This window comes from Sturnus vulgaris, chromosome 1 (assembly GCF_052056855.1).
Source record: "Sturnus vulgaris isolate bStuVul1 chromosome 1, bStuVul1.hap1, whole genome shotgun sequence".
In the NCBI taxonomy this organism is placed as follows: Eukaryota; Metazoa; Chordata; class Aves; order Passeriformes; family Sturnidae; genus Sturnus; species Sturnus vulgaris.
Window position 1 is genome coordinate 50,471,560 of NC_142243.1, and position 19,892 is coordinate 50,491,451.

Below are 19,892 nucleotides of genomic sequence, written 5' to 3' on the forward strand. Positions count from 1 at the left end.
GAAACCATGGCAACAGTAGGAAGTAGCAATAAAGATAATTTTCTTATATTTAAATACATTATTTAAAAACTTTACTCACCTCTACTCTTGATCCTAATGGCAGATAACTCCCTTAAAATCATGCTTATGGCATATAGGTGTGAAAGAAAAAAATCTGACAAAAAAAAAAAAGTAAGTGAGAAGCCAAGGTAGGGAATTTAATTTCTTTTCCCCAAACTTTCAAAGATTAAAAATATTTGGAAATTTTTGGTTATAATGAAGGTACAAAAGTCTCAGCCAGCTGACTGCAGTAGTCGTTAAAATCTACTAATAGTAAATCTCAGGAATTGTTTGCCTGAGAAAAGCATCTTTCTCTGGAAATTATTTTTAGGAACAAGTTGTATAAACATCTGTCAGAAATAAAGTACTATTTATTCTGGCTTAGGATGAAGAAATAGCTGGTCAGTTGAGTCCAGCAGCAATTCTTAGGTATGTTGAACCAAGGAGGAAGAGCTTCTAAGGATGAGCCCATACTGTGACTTTTGAGTGTTACCACTTGGTATGGAGGATAGTCCTTGATCTTGCAGCATGCCAGCTGAATACAGACAAATAGCCAGTGAAGAGTCAAACTACAATTGCTACTCATTTGTGTTTCTGCCTTGAACAACTCTTTAGTTACTGGACTGTGCATCGATGGTTACCTCACATAGAATATTTAACACTTTAAGTGAGGTTTTCCTTCTCAGACCATGTAACAGCTCTGGGTCTCCATTCCTAACTTGGCCAAGTGCATAGCTTGTTGTAAATCACAGAAAAACACAAGGGGCAGTGAAACACCACTACTTCTTTTCCTCTGTGCAATGATTACCAATTCCTGGACAGACACTGTGTGGACATGGAGACCGAAGTGGTGTAACCCATTTATACTTTGGGCAGAGGGTACTTTCTGAAGGGAGCAGGATGTGAGGACTTGATGGCTGGTTGAGTAAATGTGAAGGCAGTTAAATCTGCCTGATTTTCCCACGTGGAAGCTGATGAATACGTCAATGTGCTACTGCAATTGAGAAATTAATTCCAAAGGATAACAATGTAATTTGATCAAAGGTCTGAAAATTAAATTCTTTTCCCCCTGGGTAGCAACCAGTTCACTTTCAAGGTGCTGATATTACCTAGAAAAGGACCCTCTCTGCTAAGGACAGCAGTGATTTCCTTGCTTTCCAAATCTGAGTACAGCATCTTAAAAATGCATGCTAACAGCCACAATCTGCATGCAATTCACAGGCACAACATTTCTTCAGTGTCTGTCTCAAGTAGCCACCAAGCGTGTGTACCAAATTTAGGTTTGCGTAGTAGATCATTAAGGGAAAAATAAGCATCTTTTAATTTTATAGACAGCTGGTATATGGGAAGAGAAACAAGAAAATGCAAAAGTGTTTGCTTAAAAAAAATTATACCTTGGTGGCCATGTAAGCTGCCATGTGGAGAGAGAGGGCTGGCTATGAAGGCACTCTTCTCCTATTTCTTCGTGGCATAGGCCAGGTGGATAGTTACTAGACAAAGGCATGAAGAGCATTTCTTGAACATATTTATTGAGCATTTATTGAAAAAACTAAGTGGCTAAATACTCATGCCACTGATTACATGTGACAGACAACTAAAAAAAATACTGCTTTATAAATCTAAATATCTCTTTGTTTTGTTCATCTAGTAATACCATGATTTGCAGAAATGGAAGTAGGCAGGAAATGCAAAAATCTAACCAGCCTCTGCAGAATGCAGTCACTCATTTCCTACTGTACAGCATTTTTTCTCTCCTGCAGCATTTCTATCTCATCTTCTGCTAAATATTCTTTCTTGGTCTTTTATTCTGGTTATGAATCTCAGAAGTTATCAATACAAAACTAAATGGATGCTGTACATAAGCTAAAAGCGAGCTTGCATTTTGTTTAGTTTTGATTACCAGTTCAGTGAATAATTCCTAACCTTTTCTTGAATGCTGTTGCTATTAAAGAAATCATTCACTGCAGCTAAAAGCACCTCCCGTGGCAGTACATCCCTTATTCTATTTCAATTTCTTTTGCAAATACATGTCAGTGAAGTGCAGTTCATTTTCACACCAGCTAAGCACATTGATGTATTTCACTAGCTTAATTACACTGTTATTAACCTTGCAGGGATGTTTTGATGAGTTCATTTTGTAATACTTAGTTATCTGACAAAAAATATTGAGATATTATCCATGCAAGTGTTTCCCCAGGCTACTATCAGGGATTTCAAGCACTGGGAGTTATAGTGGAAATCTCTGACCTGCTAAAATATCTGCTAGCAATGGCATGCTACTCTATGATCTATTGATACTCAGACAAAATACAGTTCGCCCAGAGAGGTAGAAAGCTCATATTCATGAGAAAATTTTCTTAGCTGTGACTGGCATGACAATCTGGTTTGTAAATGCAGTTCAAGGTAGATCCAACAGCGACAAAGAGTGCATTTGAATAGGCAGTTTGTCAGTGTAATCTTGCTTGCTGTGGAAGGTGGTGCCACTAGCCACAAAACCATAATGTTGCGAGTTTGGAGGAGAAATTCTTCTGCAAATAATTATAAGCCATGAGACAAAATTAACAGAATCCTGAAGTCACAGAGAAAGACTTTAACAGTGTGTCAGCCTTTCTGATGATCTGGAGATAATCAGAGACTTGCAAACCATTGAGCTACTTCCTGGTAGGGAACCTGTATTCTAAACAAAGTTTCTGTCTAGACTTCCTATGTGTTATGGGTTTCTTGCACAAATTCTTTGAATTTTGGAAAGAGAGGCATAATTGTGCATCCCAAAGAAGCACTTCAGCATTTTTGGCCAAAAGAATAGGGGATGCAGAAGGGGCTATAAGACAGCACTGCATCTATCCATGTTAGCAGACCTGCAACAGTGTTTGTTGACAGGTGCCTGGGAAAAAAAGAATGGGTTCTGTAGGATGCCTTTGTTGTGCTCCTAACTTTTTTTCTGGAGTGGAGCAGTGCTAACCTCTGTGCTGGGGAGGCATTGCCTCCCCCCTGAGCTCTCTCCCAGCACGTGCTCCTACAGCAAATGGCCCCTCCAGATTGGACAACAGTTGAATTGGTAGAGAAAGAAGTCTGTTACTATTGTAACTAGCCAGTGTTAAACTGCCTCGATTTATTGTTGAGTGTGCCAACTTAGGAGAATTTGTCTCTCTTTCTTCTTCTATTCATTCTGCTTGGTCCTCAGTTGATATAAATCACTACTGTTCCTCTGAGGACAACACACTAGCACTGTTTTTCCCAGCTGGAGATTTGTTGCTCCATGTCAAAATCAAAGATGCTGAAGAAATAGAATATTAATTGCAAGAAACCAGAAGATTCTTCTAATTTGCTGCTTGTGATCTTGCTGTTAACTGTCTGGCTCCCCAGTGGCTGGCACAATCACTTCAGAAAATGGGTACATAGAGGATTGAGAAAGATCAACATTGTTTGGATGACTGTGAGGCATGCCACCACATGGGTGTTATAAATTTACTCACCGCAATCGGGTAGGTCAATCAATAAGGCAATTTATTAATTCATTGATAAGGAATGGGCAAGAAGCGCTGGGGACGCAGGGAGTCTGCGCTCCACCAACACGTCCGTCCTACCACTGGTCACTGCCCCTTTTATCAGCAGTTTCTGGTGGGGCTGTGTCATGCCTACTGTGCTGGGGTACAAGCCCGGGCAAGCCCGAACACGTTGGCTACCACTCAAGCAGCAGTAGCTACAAGTGCCCACCAGGTCTGGACAAGGCTCGAACATGTTGTCAGCTTACACTCCTAGCAAGCAGGTAACAGTAGTAACAAGTCTGTTCATGTCCACACAAGTCCGCATTTTTCCTTATACATAAAAAGTGGATACAATTCATAATTATAGTGTAATATTATAGTTATATTATAGTGACAAAATAATAAAAAAATACATGAAAACAAAAAGCCAACAATTTACAGCAAAGTGATTTAAACAAATATAATGAAATCATTCAATTTTCCTGTGTCTTATGTCCATGCTTTACTTTAGATTTAGTATTCTTGTTTATATTGATCCCATGGTGTATTTTCATGACAAGAATCACTGTGTAACATCTCACATGGGTGTTTTCACGAAGGTTTATGTGCAAATGAGATCGATTGAAAGGGAGTTTCTATCAGGATGTGATAAATGTGATTCGTGCTAATTAAGTTGTAACTATATTAACAAAATTGTATTTAGATCAATAGAAGACGATTGTTACAGAGTGAGGGGGGGGAGATGGGTGAGACAGGACAAAAGACATCTTCCAGATGTTGGGAGTTGAAGAAGAAGGTTGGAAGAAAGTCAGATAAGAATAGTAGAAGGACGTAGGTCTGATAAGCAGCATCTAGAAATACAGCTTCAACCTTGAAATGGGCAAAAATGGAATGATTCCAAGCATGGGACTTAATTAGAGTCATGTTATGGAAAACATCTGCTCAGTCACACAGGGCGCCTGCGCTACCTGCAGGTCACACCTCGGTCACTGATGAAGATGATGAGCCTTCATCGGAAATAAGACCCTCAAAAGGATGAGAGACCCCCTAACCCATTAGTAGAGCATGCACCGTGCAGTATAGTTACGTAAATTTTAGGAATAGAAACTAGGAGGAGCTTTCTAGAAACTTCTGTAACCTACAGTATATAAGTGGGATTGTTAGCCTGGATGCTTTGATACGTGAGGAATGGCGAGCCACTCCCCGTATCCCCGGTCGGAGGGGGGCCCCTCCCCGGTCGGTTTTGCTTATGCTTTATACGAACCTCAATTATACTAAATTACTTACTGCCAAATTTTGTATATTCTTAAATATATGCACTTTGATTGTTTCATCTCCAATACTTTAATTGTCATCTCCAATACTTTGATTGTATTCATTTTGTTACTATTAAAAACTTACTATTAAATTTAATCTTGTTGCTTGATAAATTGGAAAAAATAGAACATCATTCATAACAAGGAGAACAGGAAAAGCAAAATGATTGTTCAAATCCCTTTTAATAGCAAGGTTTATCACTGTAGGAGAGGATTCTCCTGTCTGTGATGTCAGGACTGTTTTGCCAGAGAAAAAATCAAAAGACACTGATCCGCTAGACCAGCCATCACAGTGAGAACTGGAGAAACACCAAAAGACCTATTGCTGAAGGAAATGGAGTTTGTCCCCACAGCCCTTGTCCTAGCCAGCCACACTCTTTAGGAAAAGTGTTTCCTACGCTGTTGTATAGCACCCTGTCGGTGCTTCCAGAAGAGTTCCTGATGATGCCAGGGAGTTAAGCTCACATGCTGGCACTGTTTGTGGCAGGATTGTCACCTGGGGAATCAGTGGCACAGAAAGGGAGGCACCAGCAAGCACTGAAGAAGGCCTAGGGGAGCAATTCTCCTGGGGTCTGAGCTCTCAAGAAGGGCTGTTTCATCCAGTGTTCTGGCAGAGGCTGAGACATCGGAAGATGAGGAAAAAGCCAAATAAAATAAGGATGGTATTCAAGAATCCAGAGGAAGTCTTCTTTTCTGGTCATCAGTCTGTAAAATTAATAAAATAAATACAACTGTTTTCCAACCCCAGTCACGACTTTCACTTCACATTACTCCATAATGACCATCACTTTGGTCAGTGATGGGTCAATGCTGTAGGGTAGAGAGCTGCAGACTGCTAAGATGACAAGGTGAGTGCAGCAGGGAAGGACAGGAATGTGGTAATATTATCTGTATCAGTCTTGACCAATAATTCTCCAATGCGCAGCCCAGCAACAGAATATCCACAATCATAAAGTCTTTTTGTCCTATTGGTAGATTTTTTTTTCAATATTAATGCTAAATAAGCTTTTTTATTTCATAAGTTCCTTACTTCTTTTTCCATCTTTAATGAATGTAGGAAAATATTTATCCTTTTTCTGACTAGTGCTACATTTCAAATATAAGGACTATTATCATATCTCTCCTAAATCTTCTCTAAATTAAATAACCTGAATTCTTCTGCTGTTTCTTACAGGATACTTTTTCCAGGTGTCTAAAAATTCTCTTTAGTGTCTTTCAGCCTCCTTTTAATTAAACTGTACCCTTTCTAAATTATATTAGCTGTGTGCCAGCGAAGGCCTTACTGATAAAGGACTGCTTCATTTCACAGACAATACTCCTGCTACATCCCCATATGGAGTTTTTAGACAAATTTTAGTCTTGCATTTAGCTTATGATTGACAATGATACCTTAGTTCCTTACTGCAATATCAATGACATTCATTTCTTCTATGGTCCTTAAACAGATTATTATCCCTACCTATGTGCAGAATTTTTTATTTCCTTTACTGAATTACAGTCTTCTTAGCCCAGACCAATTCTTTCATTTTCAAGATAGCTTTGAATTTTCTTCCTCTTATGTGCTATATTTGCCACCCCTCTACTTTGCTGAATTTGCAGATTAAATGAACACTATTTGCTCATCCTTTCCAAACCATTGAGGTAAAGCTGGCAAGCCTCAGGCCTAGAGTAGACCAGAATCCTCTTGATGCAACCCACTAATCAGAAAGTCCGTCACTGATACTTAGTCTTCATTAATGCAATTTACTACCCATTTATACACATGCATGGCAAATCTATCTATTATCTTTTATCTAGTAATTTCATAGGCATACAGAGCTAGCAGTAATTTCATCTGCATTCCCACATGATGAAATTAAGCATTTGAGTCTGCTCTTGCAGGACAAACTTGTCATTTTTATGAAATTCTGATTGCCCTTCTCTGCTACTGCTCCAGTGTAAATTCCCGTTTGTTTTTTCTTTCTTGAATTTTAATGTCCCAAAATACACTTGGTGTACCAGATGTCTCAGGATGCTGGAAAATTTTTTTCTTTTTCAACTGAAAATACCTTTCCAGTTACATCAAGGAACATATCTAGCACTTTCCATAGTAAATCTAATTGCTGGCTCATAGTCATCCTATGATTGATAGCAGGTTGTTCTCCTTCTTTAGTTTTTATTTTATGAATCATTTGTTTACTAAGCTATAATTCTCCTTTCTCGGTCTTGGTTAAAATAATTTCCTTACATGGTACAATGGTATCATGGTATCATCTTATAGAATGAATTTGCTGTGTAAGTAATGATCTGACTGTTCTTAGTATATACTTTTACTGTGTGCTGTTTCTTTCTGTGTGCTGGGGACACCAAAAAATAAGAGCGCACAGGTAAGTGATATAATGATACTTTACCAAAAAAATTATAAGAGATTAACAACTTTAAATTTTCAGGTGAAATCTTTAAAATATTTGCTGGAGTAACAAACATATATGACAGAACTTTTCTATCCTGTAGCTAAAGTTAAATATTCCTTAGTTCAATAATGAATAGAAAGATGTAGCAGGCTGTCAACATATGCACTATGTTTGATGCTGTGACCTTTTTAAGGTATGATTTAAATTTCTCTTTCCTTAAGTCACCTAAGCAACTTCGATTGGTAAATATTGTTAAAGATGTTAAAATTTGCTGACCTTGTTGCAAAAGGCCTTGTATTTTGAAAATAATATCTTTTCTTTTTTTGTAAAATAACTTTATTGTGTTTGGTAATGTTTTGGTGCTTTCTAATGGGATGTTTCCTCCTTTTGTCATTCGTCTATTCATGTTGTGTCTTTTTCTTCTCTATCCCAGTATGTTTTTTCTACCTTCCATTTTTCTATGCACTGTTACATGTATGAGACCCAAAGTTTTCTTGGTTTGGTTGTATTTTTTTTTTTAACTCAATTGGCAACATAAGTGAAAATTATGATTAAACATAGACAGAGCCTTTTTCATAGGGCTCAAACAAAAATTAGGGTGGGCAGCCTGCCCAAAGGGCTAGTTTGGTCCAAGTGTCAGGGAGCTGACTTGATTTGTTCGAGTGAAGAGCCCTTTAGGCTGATTTTTTTTTTAATTCTATCAAGTGAGAAACCTCACTGGCAGGAGGGTCAGCACCTCCAAGGGTCAGCTAAATCTGCTGCTCCCTTTTTACACAGTGACCTGGGCAGGTTGCCATGCTAGTCTCTAACCTATATAGTACCCAGACCCTCATCAAACCAGCCCATTTCATCCCTGTCTTCTAAGGACATGTTTGCAACTTCATGTTTTAGTGATTAGGTAAACATACCAGGGCTACCTTTGATAAGTTTTATCTTCCAAAAAATGATTCAGCCCAAGCTGCTACTGCCATACTGGCAGGGGAGGAAGGGAAAGGTGTTGCCCTCCTTTGGAGAAGAGTATAATAGCATTTGAACTTCTCAGGCCAAGCACATTGGAGAAAGGGTCTGGAAGCCCAGAGGCAGAAAGGAAGAAGATGTCCTGAGGTATAAATCTGTGGGGAAATACAGGGGGTAGCATATGTAACTGCAGAACTGGTTCCCATCTGAATAAGCCAACAATGAGGCAGATTCTATTAAACTTTTCTACGGCCTCTGAAACTCATCTCTGTCCTATACTGCTTCTAGTTATAGCACTAACTTGTGTTATACAGGCTGCTCACAGATGGTACCGGCAACTCCATTTTCAGTCCTCCTCCCTCATCAGGATAAACTACAGTACTAAAGAAATGACAGTTCCCTCCCACAGTCCAGTCTAGACTGCAAAGTAGTGTACTGAAGCTTAAATTTGTCCAGCCTGAAAATCAGGTCTTCTTCATAGATATGAAGAACAGTTTTACTCAACAAGGTATCATGGACATGGACTTCTATGTGTAGTGGTTTTTTGTATTGGATCAGGCCCTGGTTTTTTCCCCAAACTTCTAGTTTTTTCCTCTTTCAGACACTTTATAAACAAACGTGGTAGAGCTTTTCTTTCCTGAGGTTTGTATTTAATAATTCTTGGGTAATTTTTTTCTTTATTTTTCAGACTCTTTAACATTTTTCTAGTGGCAATTCAAGTCTCAGTGCAATAGGTACATGCTAGGTTTTATTAATTACTTTCCCTTAGAAGCTACTAGCAAACACCCAGTGGTCATTCACAGACACCCATTTCCACAGTGAGGATACAAAGTATTGCTAACTTAGTCTTCTATGACATGCAGCTGTGATGACATTTTTCTAGGGGAAAAAAAGTTTTTATTTTTATACACCTGTTACTAAAGTAATGGAATAGAGAGCGCTGGCAAGCATTTTTTTCTCCTGAGACATGTTTGAGCAGATGAGTGAGGCAGCCATCTGGAGCAGCATGTACATTTTGATTGTAACAGCTAATCAATATGATTATTGTATTATTAAACACGTTATTTTCAGAAGAGGAAAAATATGGTCAGTTAATGATCAAAAAATCTGACTCTGTCATCAACTTTCTATGTGATTTTGAGCCAGATCATTTAAAGTCTCAGTGTTTAAGCTTGTTCATGCATAAAACAGAAAGAACAAAGCTTTTGAGCCAGTAGATGGATTTGAAAACAGTTATGGAAATAAAACTGTCTTAATTATTTTCTGGAATTTAAAGAGTTATAGTGACATAAGGAAGACATAAAGTCCACCTATTTATACTGAGGGGATACAAGTTAATTGGGAAAAAAAGCATCTATTAACTGAAATTATCTTTATTGAACAATACAAATGATATAATTCAGGACCCAGCCCTCCATGCCATATTCATTGCCTTTTACAGATAGGTACATGGGAGAACTCTTCTCTTTAATAGGAAATATGGGCTTTTTTTCCCGAAGTTTGTACTGTATTCATTCATTGTAAATGTGAATCGTTTGTCTGCATATCCTGGTACAACTCCTCAAAACTGTCTTGAGAAGGGCTTCAAGGTGCTTCTAGAAAGATGAAAAGGATTAGGAAAAAAATTGAGGTTTTTAAGAGTTTTTGCGTGAAGTTTGGGGAGAACTGGACAGGGACTTTAAGTGGCAGATTCAGAGCAGCTTGGAGATTTTGGCACCAAGAACAGCTCTGCATATCCCACAGACTTTAAAATTATATTTATCCTGTGTCTTTCATTGACTTGATGCAGATGCTGTTCTAATTTTCTAGAAACTTTGTTTCAATATTTGTTGGATCTTCAACAAGAATTTTCCTAGAGCTCAAAATTTCTAATGATTTTCATCAATGTTTTCACCCAGAAAATTTTTGGTATCTCTCTACAGGAACTACTTCAATTTTACTTAAGTTCCACCTGCAGAAGGAAAGGAACTGCTGTTTCATTTGACCTGACTTTCCTAGGCAGCCTTTAGCATATTACTCAGGACCTTCTTCCATCATAGGAAACTGCAAACTCCAAGTAACTGAGCAGTCAGAACTCGAAGAGTAGTACTAGATTGCACTATTTATTAAACTGTGTCTTCCACACATGCTACTTTGTTTAAAAGTTATGAATCTCTTTTGTCTGAATATCTAAAGTTTGTGGAATATTTAATTTCCTATTAATTTTATGGTTTTCTTCTTCTGCTAATAATGACTAATTTCACCAGGAAAGTGTGGCAAGAATGAAGATAATTTCATGGGTTCAGAAATTATGCAAATATATTTAGGTCTACATCTTACTTTGAGCTTGGAATATAAAGAGATAAATCCTGCAGTTCCTGCTTAACCTTGAAAATTATAAGAATGTGTTTTGTGTCCATAAAATAAGAAATTCTCTAATAATCTTTTGTCTTGGGAGTTAAAGACATGCTTTTTGTAATAGGCACTGAGGAACATCTTCTCACAGGCTCAGCGTCGGTCCAAATTTTTCCTCGTTTTTGCCTCTCAACCGTCACAAGGAGACCTCGAGGACCCCCACCCAGGCTGACTCTGGACAATGGTTTCCTGGCCTGGCCAAGATGGATGCTTGTCAGGTGACTGTGCTGGTGTATTGTGTTCACTGGACTGTGCTGTTGTGGCACCAACCAGAGATTGTGCTGTAGCAACTGGAGACTGCATGTACTGCCCAACTGCACCTGTCTCCCGCAGCACCACACAATGGTCCATAAATCTTCCCACTTTCTGGCCAGAAGCCACTCGCTTTGGAGAAGGACTATAAAAGAGCGACCCTCTGGAGAAGACCCTTGAGATCTCCCCACGGATGAAGACTCGTCTATCGGCTGCCCTGTGAGGACATCCGTCTCGTCTCTTGGTATCTATTTTCCCATCCCCTTCTTCTTTCTTTTTCTCTCTCTATACTTTGTTTCCTATATCTCTCCCCTCTATTGCAACTGAGTTTTTGGCATTTAATGAAAATGCATTGCTGTTGTTGAATAAACTGATTTTGTCCCCTGCATTTTGCCTGTTTGCACCTTTGAGATCAAACGAACCATCATGACCCCCACTCTGTATTAATAGCGGATTATGACAACAGGTACATAGTAGAGTACTGTAATTCCAATTTTTGCTAACCTTTACGAAAAAAAAAAAAGAAGTGACTTCTGAATTAAAATCAAACTACTGAATAGTTGTCTGGGATTGAGGAGGAAGGATGATGAAAGGAACAAGGAAACAAATCAGCATATGGTATTTTACTGAAACTTTGTCTAAAAAAGAGTCCTGAATTTTTTAGTCTGCAGGGATAAAAACGATTTATTGAAACCTTAATGGAGAACAGAGGTTTGTAAAAAGAAAAATACTTCCAAAATGTGCCAGAGCACTGGGAGATAGTGCATGTCAAAATTGTCTCTCAGAAGGTAGATGTAATATGGAAAATGGCTACAGTTTGCGACAACATTTCTACTGATGTTACAGAATATAGGAAACTGAGAAAAAAGGGATACAAGGTGCAAGAGTTTATTTTATGACTCAAACAAACCTCTGTTTGATATTTGCCCAGTGTGCCACAATTGCAGACAAACGTAAGGAGTAGAAAAGCTGGGCTTTGTGTAACTTTCCAGAAAGGCAGTAGTAGCACAGAGAGAGTGCATGCTGTGTAGTAATTCCTCTTTATGTAAGTGGTGATTAATGAGTTCATGTAATCTCCCTCCACCCCCTCTGTTCTTCCACTCAGCAGCGCTCTGCCAGCACCCACACAGTGACTCACACAGACAGCCCTTTCTACTATATACTTACAAAAAGGTTAGAAACATTTGGCTGTTCCTTTCCTGTTCTCCCCATCCCCCTTCCTAAAAATCACTTCAAACCACTTGCAAAGACAGATACTTTTGAAAGTTTTGCTTTGAAATAGTTAGATGGTTTGCGTTGATAGAATTAAACATCGACTATTTCTGCCTTATTTTCAACAAACGGATACTTTAATGATAGTGACAGTGCATACTCAAGTAAAAGTGCCTTCTGGCCTTAAAAATGGATATCCATAACCTCGTGATTTTGTAATGAAGCTGCTATTTCCTTGTCTTAATTTTTAATGGAGTGTGATGAAGAATTCAGGACTGCACTAATGAAGTCTGTATCTTCCCCTCTTCCTTGGTCTCTTGAAGACATTTATAACAGTTGAAAATTGTACCATTTGTTTTATTTCTTTTTATGTTTTACATACAAACCTTAGTGTGGCAAATTCCTCTTCTTCCTCCCCTCCCAATCTCTGAATGTGTCTTGGTTTGAAAGACAGTTGTCTGCTAAGAAAGGCAGGAGCCTCTCTTGAAATGGAAAATGTAAACCCCCTCCCTCCAAATTATTATCATTTTGAAATTAAGGGGCTCTCAGGTGTCGCGGCAGGCCCTGGGGCAGTGGTAGAGTGCCATGACCTTCCAGAGAAGCGTCCTTGGAGGATGACTCTGGGACACTGGCATGTCCTCCAGCTCGCTCCCGGGCAGTGAGTGATTTCGCTCTTTTGTGAGCGCTCCTCTTCAGCTGGCACAGGAGAGAAGAAACGGGAGCCGCGTTTGGGGTTCCAAGGTGAAGATTTATTCTTCTATCCTCGAAGGGGTCCAGGGATGAACTGCTTCCCAGGGTGTAGAGAGCCTGCTGCAGGAATAGCTGGAAGAAAAAGGCCATAGTCAGATCAACTTAGTAAAGCTAGCAAAGTGGGCCTCAGTCTCACGGATACAGTGTCCTTGAGATAAGGAAGACACGCAGAATTGAGAAAAACATGAATGCCGAAGTGCTTAGCTAAGTCGCACAGCTAGACCAATGATGAGCTCAGATTTTGCACTATGCATGAGCTAATTAAGCACTGTATTTAATCGCCACTCTGCGTATCAATAAACGAGACTTTGCTGATGACCGAATTGGTGTCCGCGTCTCCCTTCTCCGACATTTGGTGAACCCCGACGTGCCTCCGTCGCTGAAAAGAAAACGGTTTCAGAAAACGGGGGAGAACGCGCCACAGTCGGTGAAGTAGAGTTGGGGCCTGCTGCAACCGGGTCGGTGTCAAACGACGTAGGGAAGACACCCCCAGGAGCCATAAAGGTGGTCCTGGGCCATACGTGCTGCCGAAGCCGGAGAGTTGCAACAGCGCTGACGACGAAAAATGGACAGGCAAGCAGCATATGATTTATTTATAATACATATACATATACTACATATATACATATATATATACTATATAGTACATATAGATAAGTTAGGGTTAAAAGAAATTAATCCCAGGAAGGACGTACCGGGGTTGTTAGTCTGGGGTTATGCTAAAGGTTTATTCTCTAATCCTCACACCGTGCATGATTTGAATGAGTGGCGTAAGTTAGGGGATGCACTGTGGGAGGCAGTATTAGAGGATAATAAAACAGCAAAAAAGCTGGGAAAGATCTGGCGGGTAGTTCACAACGCACTGCTAAAGCAGCAGGCGGAGAGAAGGGCGGCTCGGGAGGCAGTAAAGGCATATAAAAGAAATGCTCAGTATGGCGATAATGAGCCCCGAGCACCCAGCACGACCAGAGTAGAAATACCTATCTCTGGGGAGACAGCAGGAATGACAGACATGGCTAGCTGCGCTTGGCCCTCGGCACCCCCCTTAGAAGAGCTTGAGGAGGATTCCGCCGCGGCGGCGGAGACAATTGCAGAAGGCGGAGTAACCCCGCCTTCCGACAGCGAAGGGCCCCAGACCGGCGGCGAAAAATCCCCTTGCCAGTCTGAGCCTACCGCCCCTAAGCCCACCGTGGAGCCAGCTCCGGTCCCTAGGGCGGAAAGCGACCTGTGGGAGGAGATGGCAAGACGGCGGGGGGAGGCGTGGAGTATGCTAGCCAGACACGGCTTGGAGACTGGGGACGAGAGCGCTGTTGATGCAGCGAAAACCTGGGCTTTCCCCGTCACGTATACACAGGGAATAAACCAGCAAGGACAAGCCGTCCAAGTAGGAGCATACTCGCCTCCCGACTGGAAGCTGCTAGCCCAGCTAAGACAGACAGTGAGTCAGTTTGGTTTCCGGAGTGAGCCAGCTAAGCAAATGCTAGATTTCTTGTTCGATACATACCTGCTGTTGCCAAATGATATGAGAAGTATAGTGAAACTGATTTTCACGCAACATCAGCAGTTGCTATTTAACGCCCACTGGCAAGCCCTTGTTCAGGAGTCAGTTGCAACACAGAGGGGCCCGGGAAATCCGTTAGCTGGAATTACCATAGACGAACTAATAGAATTGGGTCAATACCGCAGGACAGAAGCTCAAATTATTTCGGGACCCGACAAGGTTAGGGAAGCCATGCATCTAGTAAGGAATGCCATCAATCAAGTCAAAGATAGCTCAGGCATACCCATGTATATGGGGATAAAACAGAGAAGAAATAAATCCTTTGGGGACTTTGTAGATAAGGCTGCTGCTGCTATTGAAAAGGCAGGAGTCCCAGAGTATATGAGAGGGGCGCAGGTTTTCTTAGTTAATGCACTAAAAGAATTAGGCTTAGGGCTGCAGAAACAAGCCGAGTCCACACAGTCACAGGTGTTAGCCGCTCTTGCTCCGCTCTGTGCTTCCACGGTGGCCCCAGCCACATCGAACGACCACCGGCCTCCCTCGGCGTGCTGCTACAGATGCGGGTGGATGCGGCGCGGCCCGACGGGCGCCGCCGACCAGCCCCCGGCGGCCGCCGCCATATTGGCCCCAGTCACAAGTAGCCGCCGTGACACCAGCGCCATCTCCTGTCTACAACCAGCCACAACAGGGAGCCTGGGACTCGACCTAACAGCCGCAGTAAAAACATCTTTGATGACAGCTCGCTCCGTCAAAGTCCCAACTGGAGTTTATGGCCCAATAAATATCAAAGGACAAGCTCATGGAGGACTAATAGTGGGACGCTCGTCGAGCTCCATTGTAGGACTGTTTGTGCTACCAGGTGTCATCGATGCAGACTACACGGGAGAAATACAAATAATGGTTTATACTCCTTTTCCTCCTCTGACAATTGAGGCAGGTCAGCGTATTGCTCAATTTATTCCACTTCCACAGTTGAGCCGGGGTGTTCAACCACAAAGACAAACCCCACGTGGAGACCAAGGATTCGGATCATCAGGTATTGCTATGCTCACAATGGATCTCCATACCAGACCCAAAAAGAAGGTGAAACTAACCTATGCAGGAGAGACAATAGAAATGATAGGACTCCTAGACACTGGGGCAGATACCAGCATTGTCTCACCAGAAAAATGGCCCCACAACTGGCCATCAATGCAAACTACGGATACCGTGACAGGCGTCGGAGGATTCACCCTTGCCAGAAAAACTCCTCCAATAAGGGTCACTATAGATGGGCAAGATTTGGTGACTGTGTTGTCCGTAGTTGCGTTACCACCATCGGTACATTGCTTGATTGGAAGGGACATTTTGGCTCAGATGGGGGTCGTTTTATCCAACGAGCACCCTTTGGGGTAATTGCCATTGCTTGGACTTTCCCAATCCCAATCACCTGGACTACCAATGAACCGGTAATGGTTAAGCAATGGCCTCTAAAAAGGGAAAGTCTAATACAAGCACATCAACTCGTAAAGGAACAATTCCAACAAGGACATTTAAAACTCTCAACAAGCCCATGGAACACGCCAATTTTTGTGATCAAAAAGAAGTCAGGAAAATATCGTCTTCTACATGATTTAAGAGCAGTAAATAATCAGATGGAGGCAATGGGGGCATTACAGCCAGGCCTCCCCAACCCAGCAATGCTCCCACAGCATTGGCCTCTTCTAATCATTAATCTAAAGGACTGCTTCTTCACTATTGCCTTACACCCTCAAGATACTAAAAGATTTGCGTTCACCCTACCAGCAATAAACAGAGAAGAACCTGATAAACGGTATGAATGGACTGTTCTTCCACAAGGAATGAAAAACTCGCCTACCCTGTGCCAACTGTATGTGGATGCCGCACTACAACCATTGAGGATACAGTGGCCCAACACAATTATTTATCATTATATGGATGATATCCTCTTTGCTCAAGAATCAGCATTTACAGACACTCAGGTGCAGGAAATTCAAAGCACCCTAGCAAAGGCATCCCTCATAATAGCTCAAGAAAAAATACAGCGATCCACACCATGGAAGTACTTGGGGTGGTCTATCACAGACCAAATCGTACGGCCACAGAAGCTCCAGCTTGCAACAAAAATCACCACTCTAAATGAGGCACAGCGACTGCTAGGAGATCTGCAATGGCTCAAGCCGATTGTTGGGATACCCAACTCCTTGCTAGACTCCCTCAGGCCACTACTTAAAGGAACTGACCTAACCGCACCCGTAACCGTAACCCCGCAACAACAGGAAGCCCTCAAGGGTATTATACGCTGCATCGATGAAGGGTTTGTCTCTCGCCGAGATATCTCCTCGCCCATCGATCTTACCATCTGGAGTACTGCCAACCACCTACTCGGTGCACTCACACAGCTACAAAAGAAAACACGGGAGACACGGGTACTAGAAAGAACAGCCTCTCAGCAGCCGTCCTTGTTGTGCGTGTGGGGGGTCATGGTGTGAAGCCTGGGTAGCCCTAAAGTGCGGGGGCTGTGGGGACTGCTCGTGGGTGGAACAGAGAACAGTGTTTAATTTGTGGTGCTGGAGGTGTCAAAGTGACGACCTAAGAAATTCAAATTGGGATCGGGCCCTAGAAAAAGAAGCAGGAGTGCCATATGCCCAGGTACGAAACCTATATGAGACACCAGAACAGCTCCTGTTAGCTTGGGCCCGGTGGGAACTTACCAACTGGATTAAGAGGCAACACATCTATGCAAATTCACACATTATCGCTGCAAGATGCAGACATAAAGTCCCACACCTGCCTTGGCCTCAGGTAGGACCAATTAAGCCCGGTACAGACCCAGAGGAGGTATTAAATCAAAGTATAGAAGAGGTAAAACAACTGCAGATAACAGGGAGCAATACAGGGCGTAAAAAGAATAGGCCGCCAAAGAAATCAAAATGATGATCATTACACTGCTTATGCTTGCTAACTTTGCTCACACAAAATCTTTTTCAATGCAGCATGCACCTCAGGAAAACGTATGGGTAACATTCACTAACATAACAAGACAAGAATCAATCTGCTTAAGCCTAGGGGGAGTACAAAATCCTTTTAAAACCTGCCTAGTAAGGTTGCCAGTATGGTTGCAAGGAGTTCAAGGGAATGTGCTGCATGAATTTATCTAACCACTCTGAGTCCATCCACAAAAAGATACAAAACACGCAGCAGAAATTACACAACCTAAAAGAAGAAGATGGTTGGGGCATTGACGAGTGGTTAAAAAGCCTAGGTCTTGGGGGATGGATTCAAACCGTTATTAAGTATGCTATTATGGTGTTAGATATATTCTTGTGCTTAGCTTTATTGCTACCTTGCTTGATAACATGCTTACAAAATTTTATTCAAAAGACTATTAGCAAAGCTTGGCATGCCACTCTTCTAGCTCAAAAAGAAAACGGGGGAAGTGTAGAGAGCCTGCTGCAGGAATAGCTGGAAGAAAAAGGCCATAGTCAGATCAACTTAGTAAAGCTAGCAAAGTGGGCCTCAGTCTCACGGATACAGTGTCCTTGAGATAAGGAAGACACGCAGAATTGAGAAAAACATGAATGCCGAAGTGCTTAGCTAAGTCGCACAGCTAGACCAATGATGAGCTCAGATTTTGCACTATGCATGAGCTAATTAAGCACTGTATTTAATCGCCACTCTGCGTATCAATAAACGAGACTTTGCTGATGACCGAATTGGTGTCCGCGTCTCCCTTCTCCGACACCAGGGTAGGTGAGTAGGGCAGATATAGGATAGCCAGAGGCAGGGGGTAGAGCAAAAGCAAATGGCCTGAGGGCTCAGGGGCAGTACAAAGGGGGAAGGGCCAATGGGGTACAACAAATTAACATGCAACAGAAAGGCATGCTGGGAACAAAACTATAGTTCACATAACAAGGAGGAAGTGCCTAAGGGCATAACCTCTAGGGGAGATAGGCCAACTCTTTTGCTGAGAGGCTTTCAGCCTCCATACTCAGGCAAAGATATGGGAATAGGGAAACCAGTTCTTTACTAGGAAAATTAAAATAAAAATACAGTATTACAAAAAAACACTGACAGAGTCAGAGTACAACCTGGCATCCTGTTGGTCAGGGTGTTGGTAGCAGTCTGATTAAATGGTGGCTGCAGCCCTCCTGGAGCGATAGATGTGGTTCTGTTGAAGCAATGATCCTGTAGAAGGGTGTAGTTTTCTTCTGAAGGTCCAGTGGTGGTATAGATGTCCCTGGTCTCCCTCTGGGAATCTAGTGGAAAAAGGCTGCTGTGACGTTCTAAATCTCAGTTTTTATCTAGTTAGGAAATGCTTGGCTCCTCCCTCTGGTTGGAGCATCTCACAATGTGATGATGTAATTTTATCAGTCATGCAGTTAGACTCAATGGCCTGTTAATAGAAGATATCTCCCTGGACAGAGAATGGGTCGTGGAAGAGATAAAGAATGCTGTTCTACCTGGTTTCAACAGATGGTGATAGAATATATACTGCTGGATACATCTGACATTGCAACCTAAGACAGAATGTTACAGAAAAAAGAATTCAAATTACTTGTTCAGTCCCAGAGAGTGTGATGTTTCCAGTGGTCTTAGATGGGAAAGAGCTAATATTGAACAAACTACCTGGTAATAAAGAAAGATCATAAATGTGAAATAGTAATTTTTTTCCCTTTAGGCAATCAGCTGTTCTACCTTGGGTCTTGCTCTAGGAGGACTTGAAGGTGGAATGAAATAAGAATTAGTTGCTTATTCCTGGTTGCCTTATTCCTAGCTGCCAGCTCTTAATTTCTTATTTTGTAAGTCTATGCAACATCCTCTGTGAAAATATTTCAGATGGATTTGTGTCAAATTGCTTGTTATGTTGTTGTGTTCTTATTTATTAACTATTAACCTCCTGTTTACTTATAAATGAAATATTAAATAAAATGACATGGTGAGAGATAAAAAGGACAGAGAGATAAAAAGATTTGTGCAGATGTAAGACTTATCACCCACAACTACAACAAACCTTTCTTACCGGTGACAGCTATCTCCCAAGACTTAAGTGCTCATGAAAGTTCTCATAAAAAGGGAGAAACATGTGGAGATATAAATGAAGAGAAAGTATTTTCCAGAAATTACTCTTGAGGTGAAGTCCAGCCTGCGCTTATTACTGTATAATGGTTCTGTCGGTTATTCACAGGAAACACCTATATATACTTTTTTACAACAAAGCCAAACCCAATTATTTTCTGTAGGAGCATTTGTGATATGAAAGGAATTCAGTGTGTTGAGCAGAAGCAAGGTTTGATTCCAGAAACAGACTGACCCAGAATACTTTCACATATCTCTTTCTGTTTGCATTGAAATTGTAGATCAGAGAATATGTTCTGCATATATCTTTATTTTCACTTGTTTTGATGAAATGTCTAAAAAACATGCCCAGGTAAATTTCAAGCATGTCACCTTCTGCTAAAAGAGGTAAAAATGAAGCAGCTAAATTTTAAACGTGTCTGCAGCATGATCCCATGAATGTTCTGTGCTGCAGGGACAGAGAATATCTCTGTTTGTAAGAACTCTTCACAACACAGACTGCTCAGTCCAG

At 41.3% G+C, this 19,892-nt stretch overlaps 1 protein-coding gene across 11 annotated transcripts in view; it reads right to left on the minus strand.

Annotated features, from left to right (window-relative positions):
• Positions 1-19,892, minus strand: part of LOC148225206 (uncharacterized) — a 100,765-nt gene that overhangs the window by 31,300 nt on the left and 49,573 nt on the right. For 5 of the 11 annotated variants that reach the window (XR_015804454.1, XM_088167052.1, XM_088167090.1 and 2 more), the window contains 2 exons: positions 18,394-18,561; positions 80-154 (listed from right to left, as the gene is read on the minus strand). Coding sequence is in view for 7 of the 11 variants with exons in the window: in XM_088167052.1 (XP_088023178.1) it covers positions 80-154; positions 18,394-18,561 (243 nt within the window). In the remaining 4 variants the exon portion in view is untranslated. Of the gene's footprint in view, positions 1-79; positions 155-1,433; positions 5,549-11,713; positions 12,874-17,690; positions 17,768-18,393; positions 18,562-19,892 lie in introns of those variants that run through there. The other 6 variants (XR_015804451.1, XR_015804453.1, XR_015804452.1 and 3 more) reach the window with 4 other exon arrangements.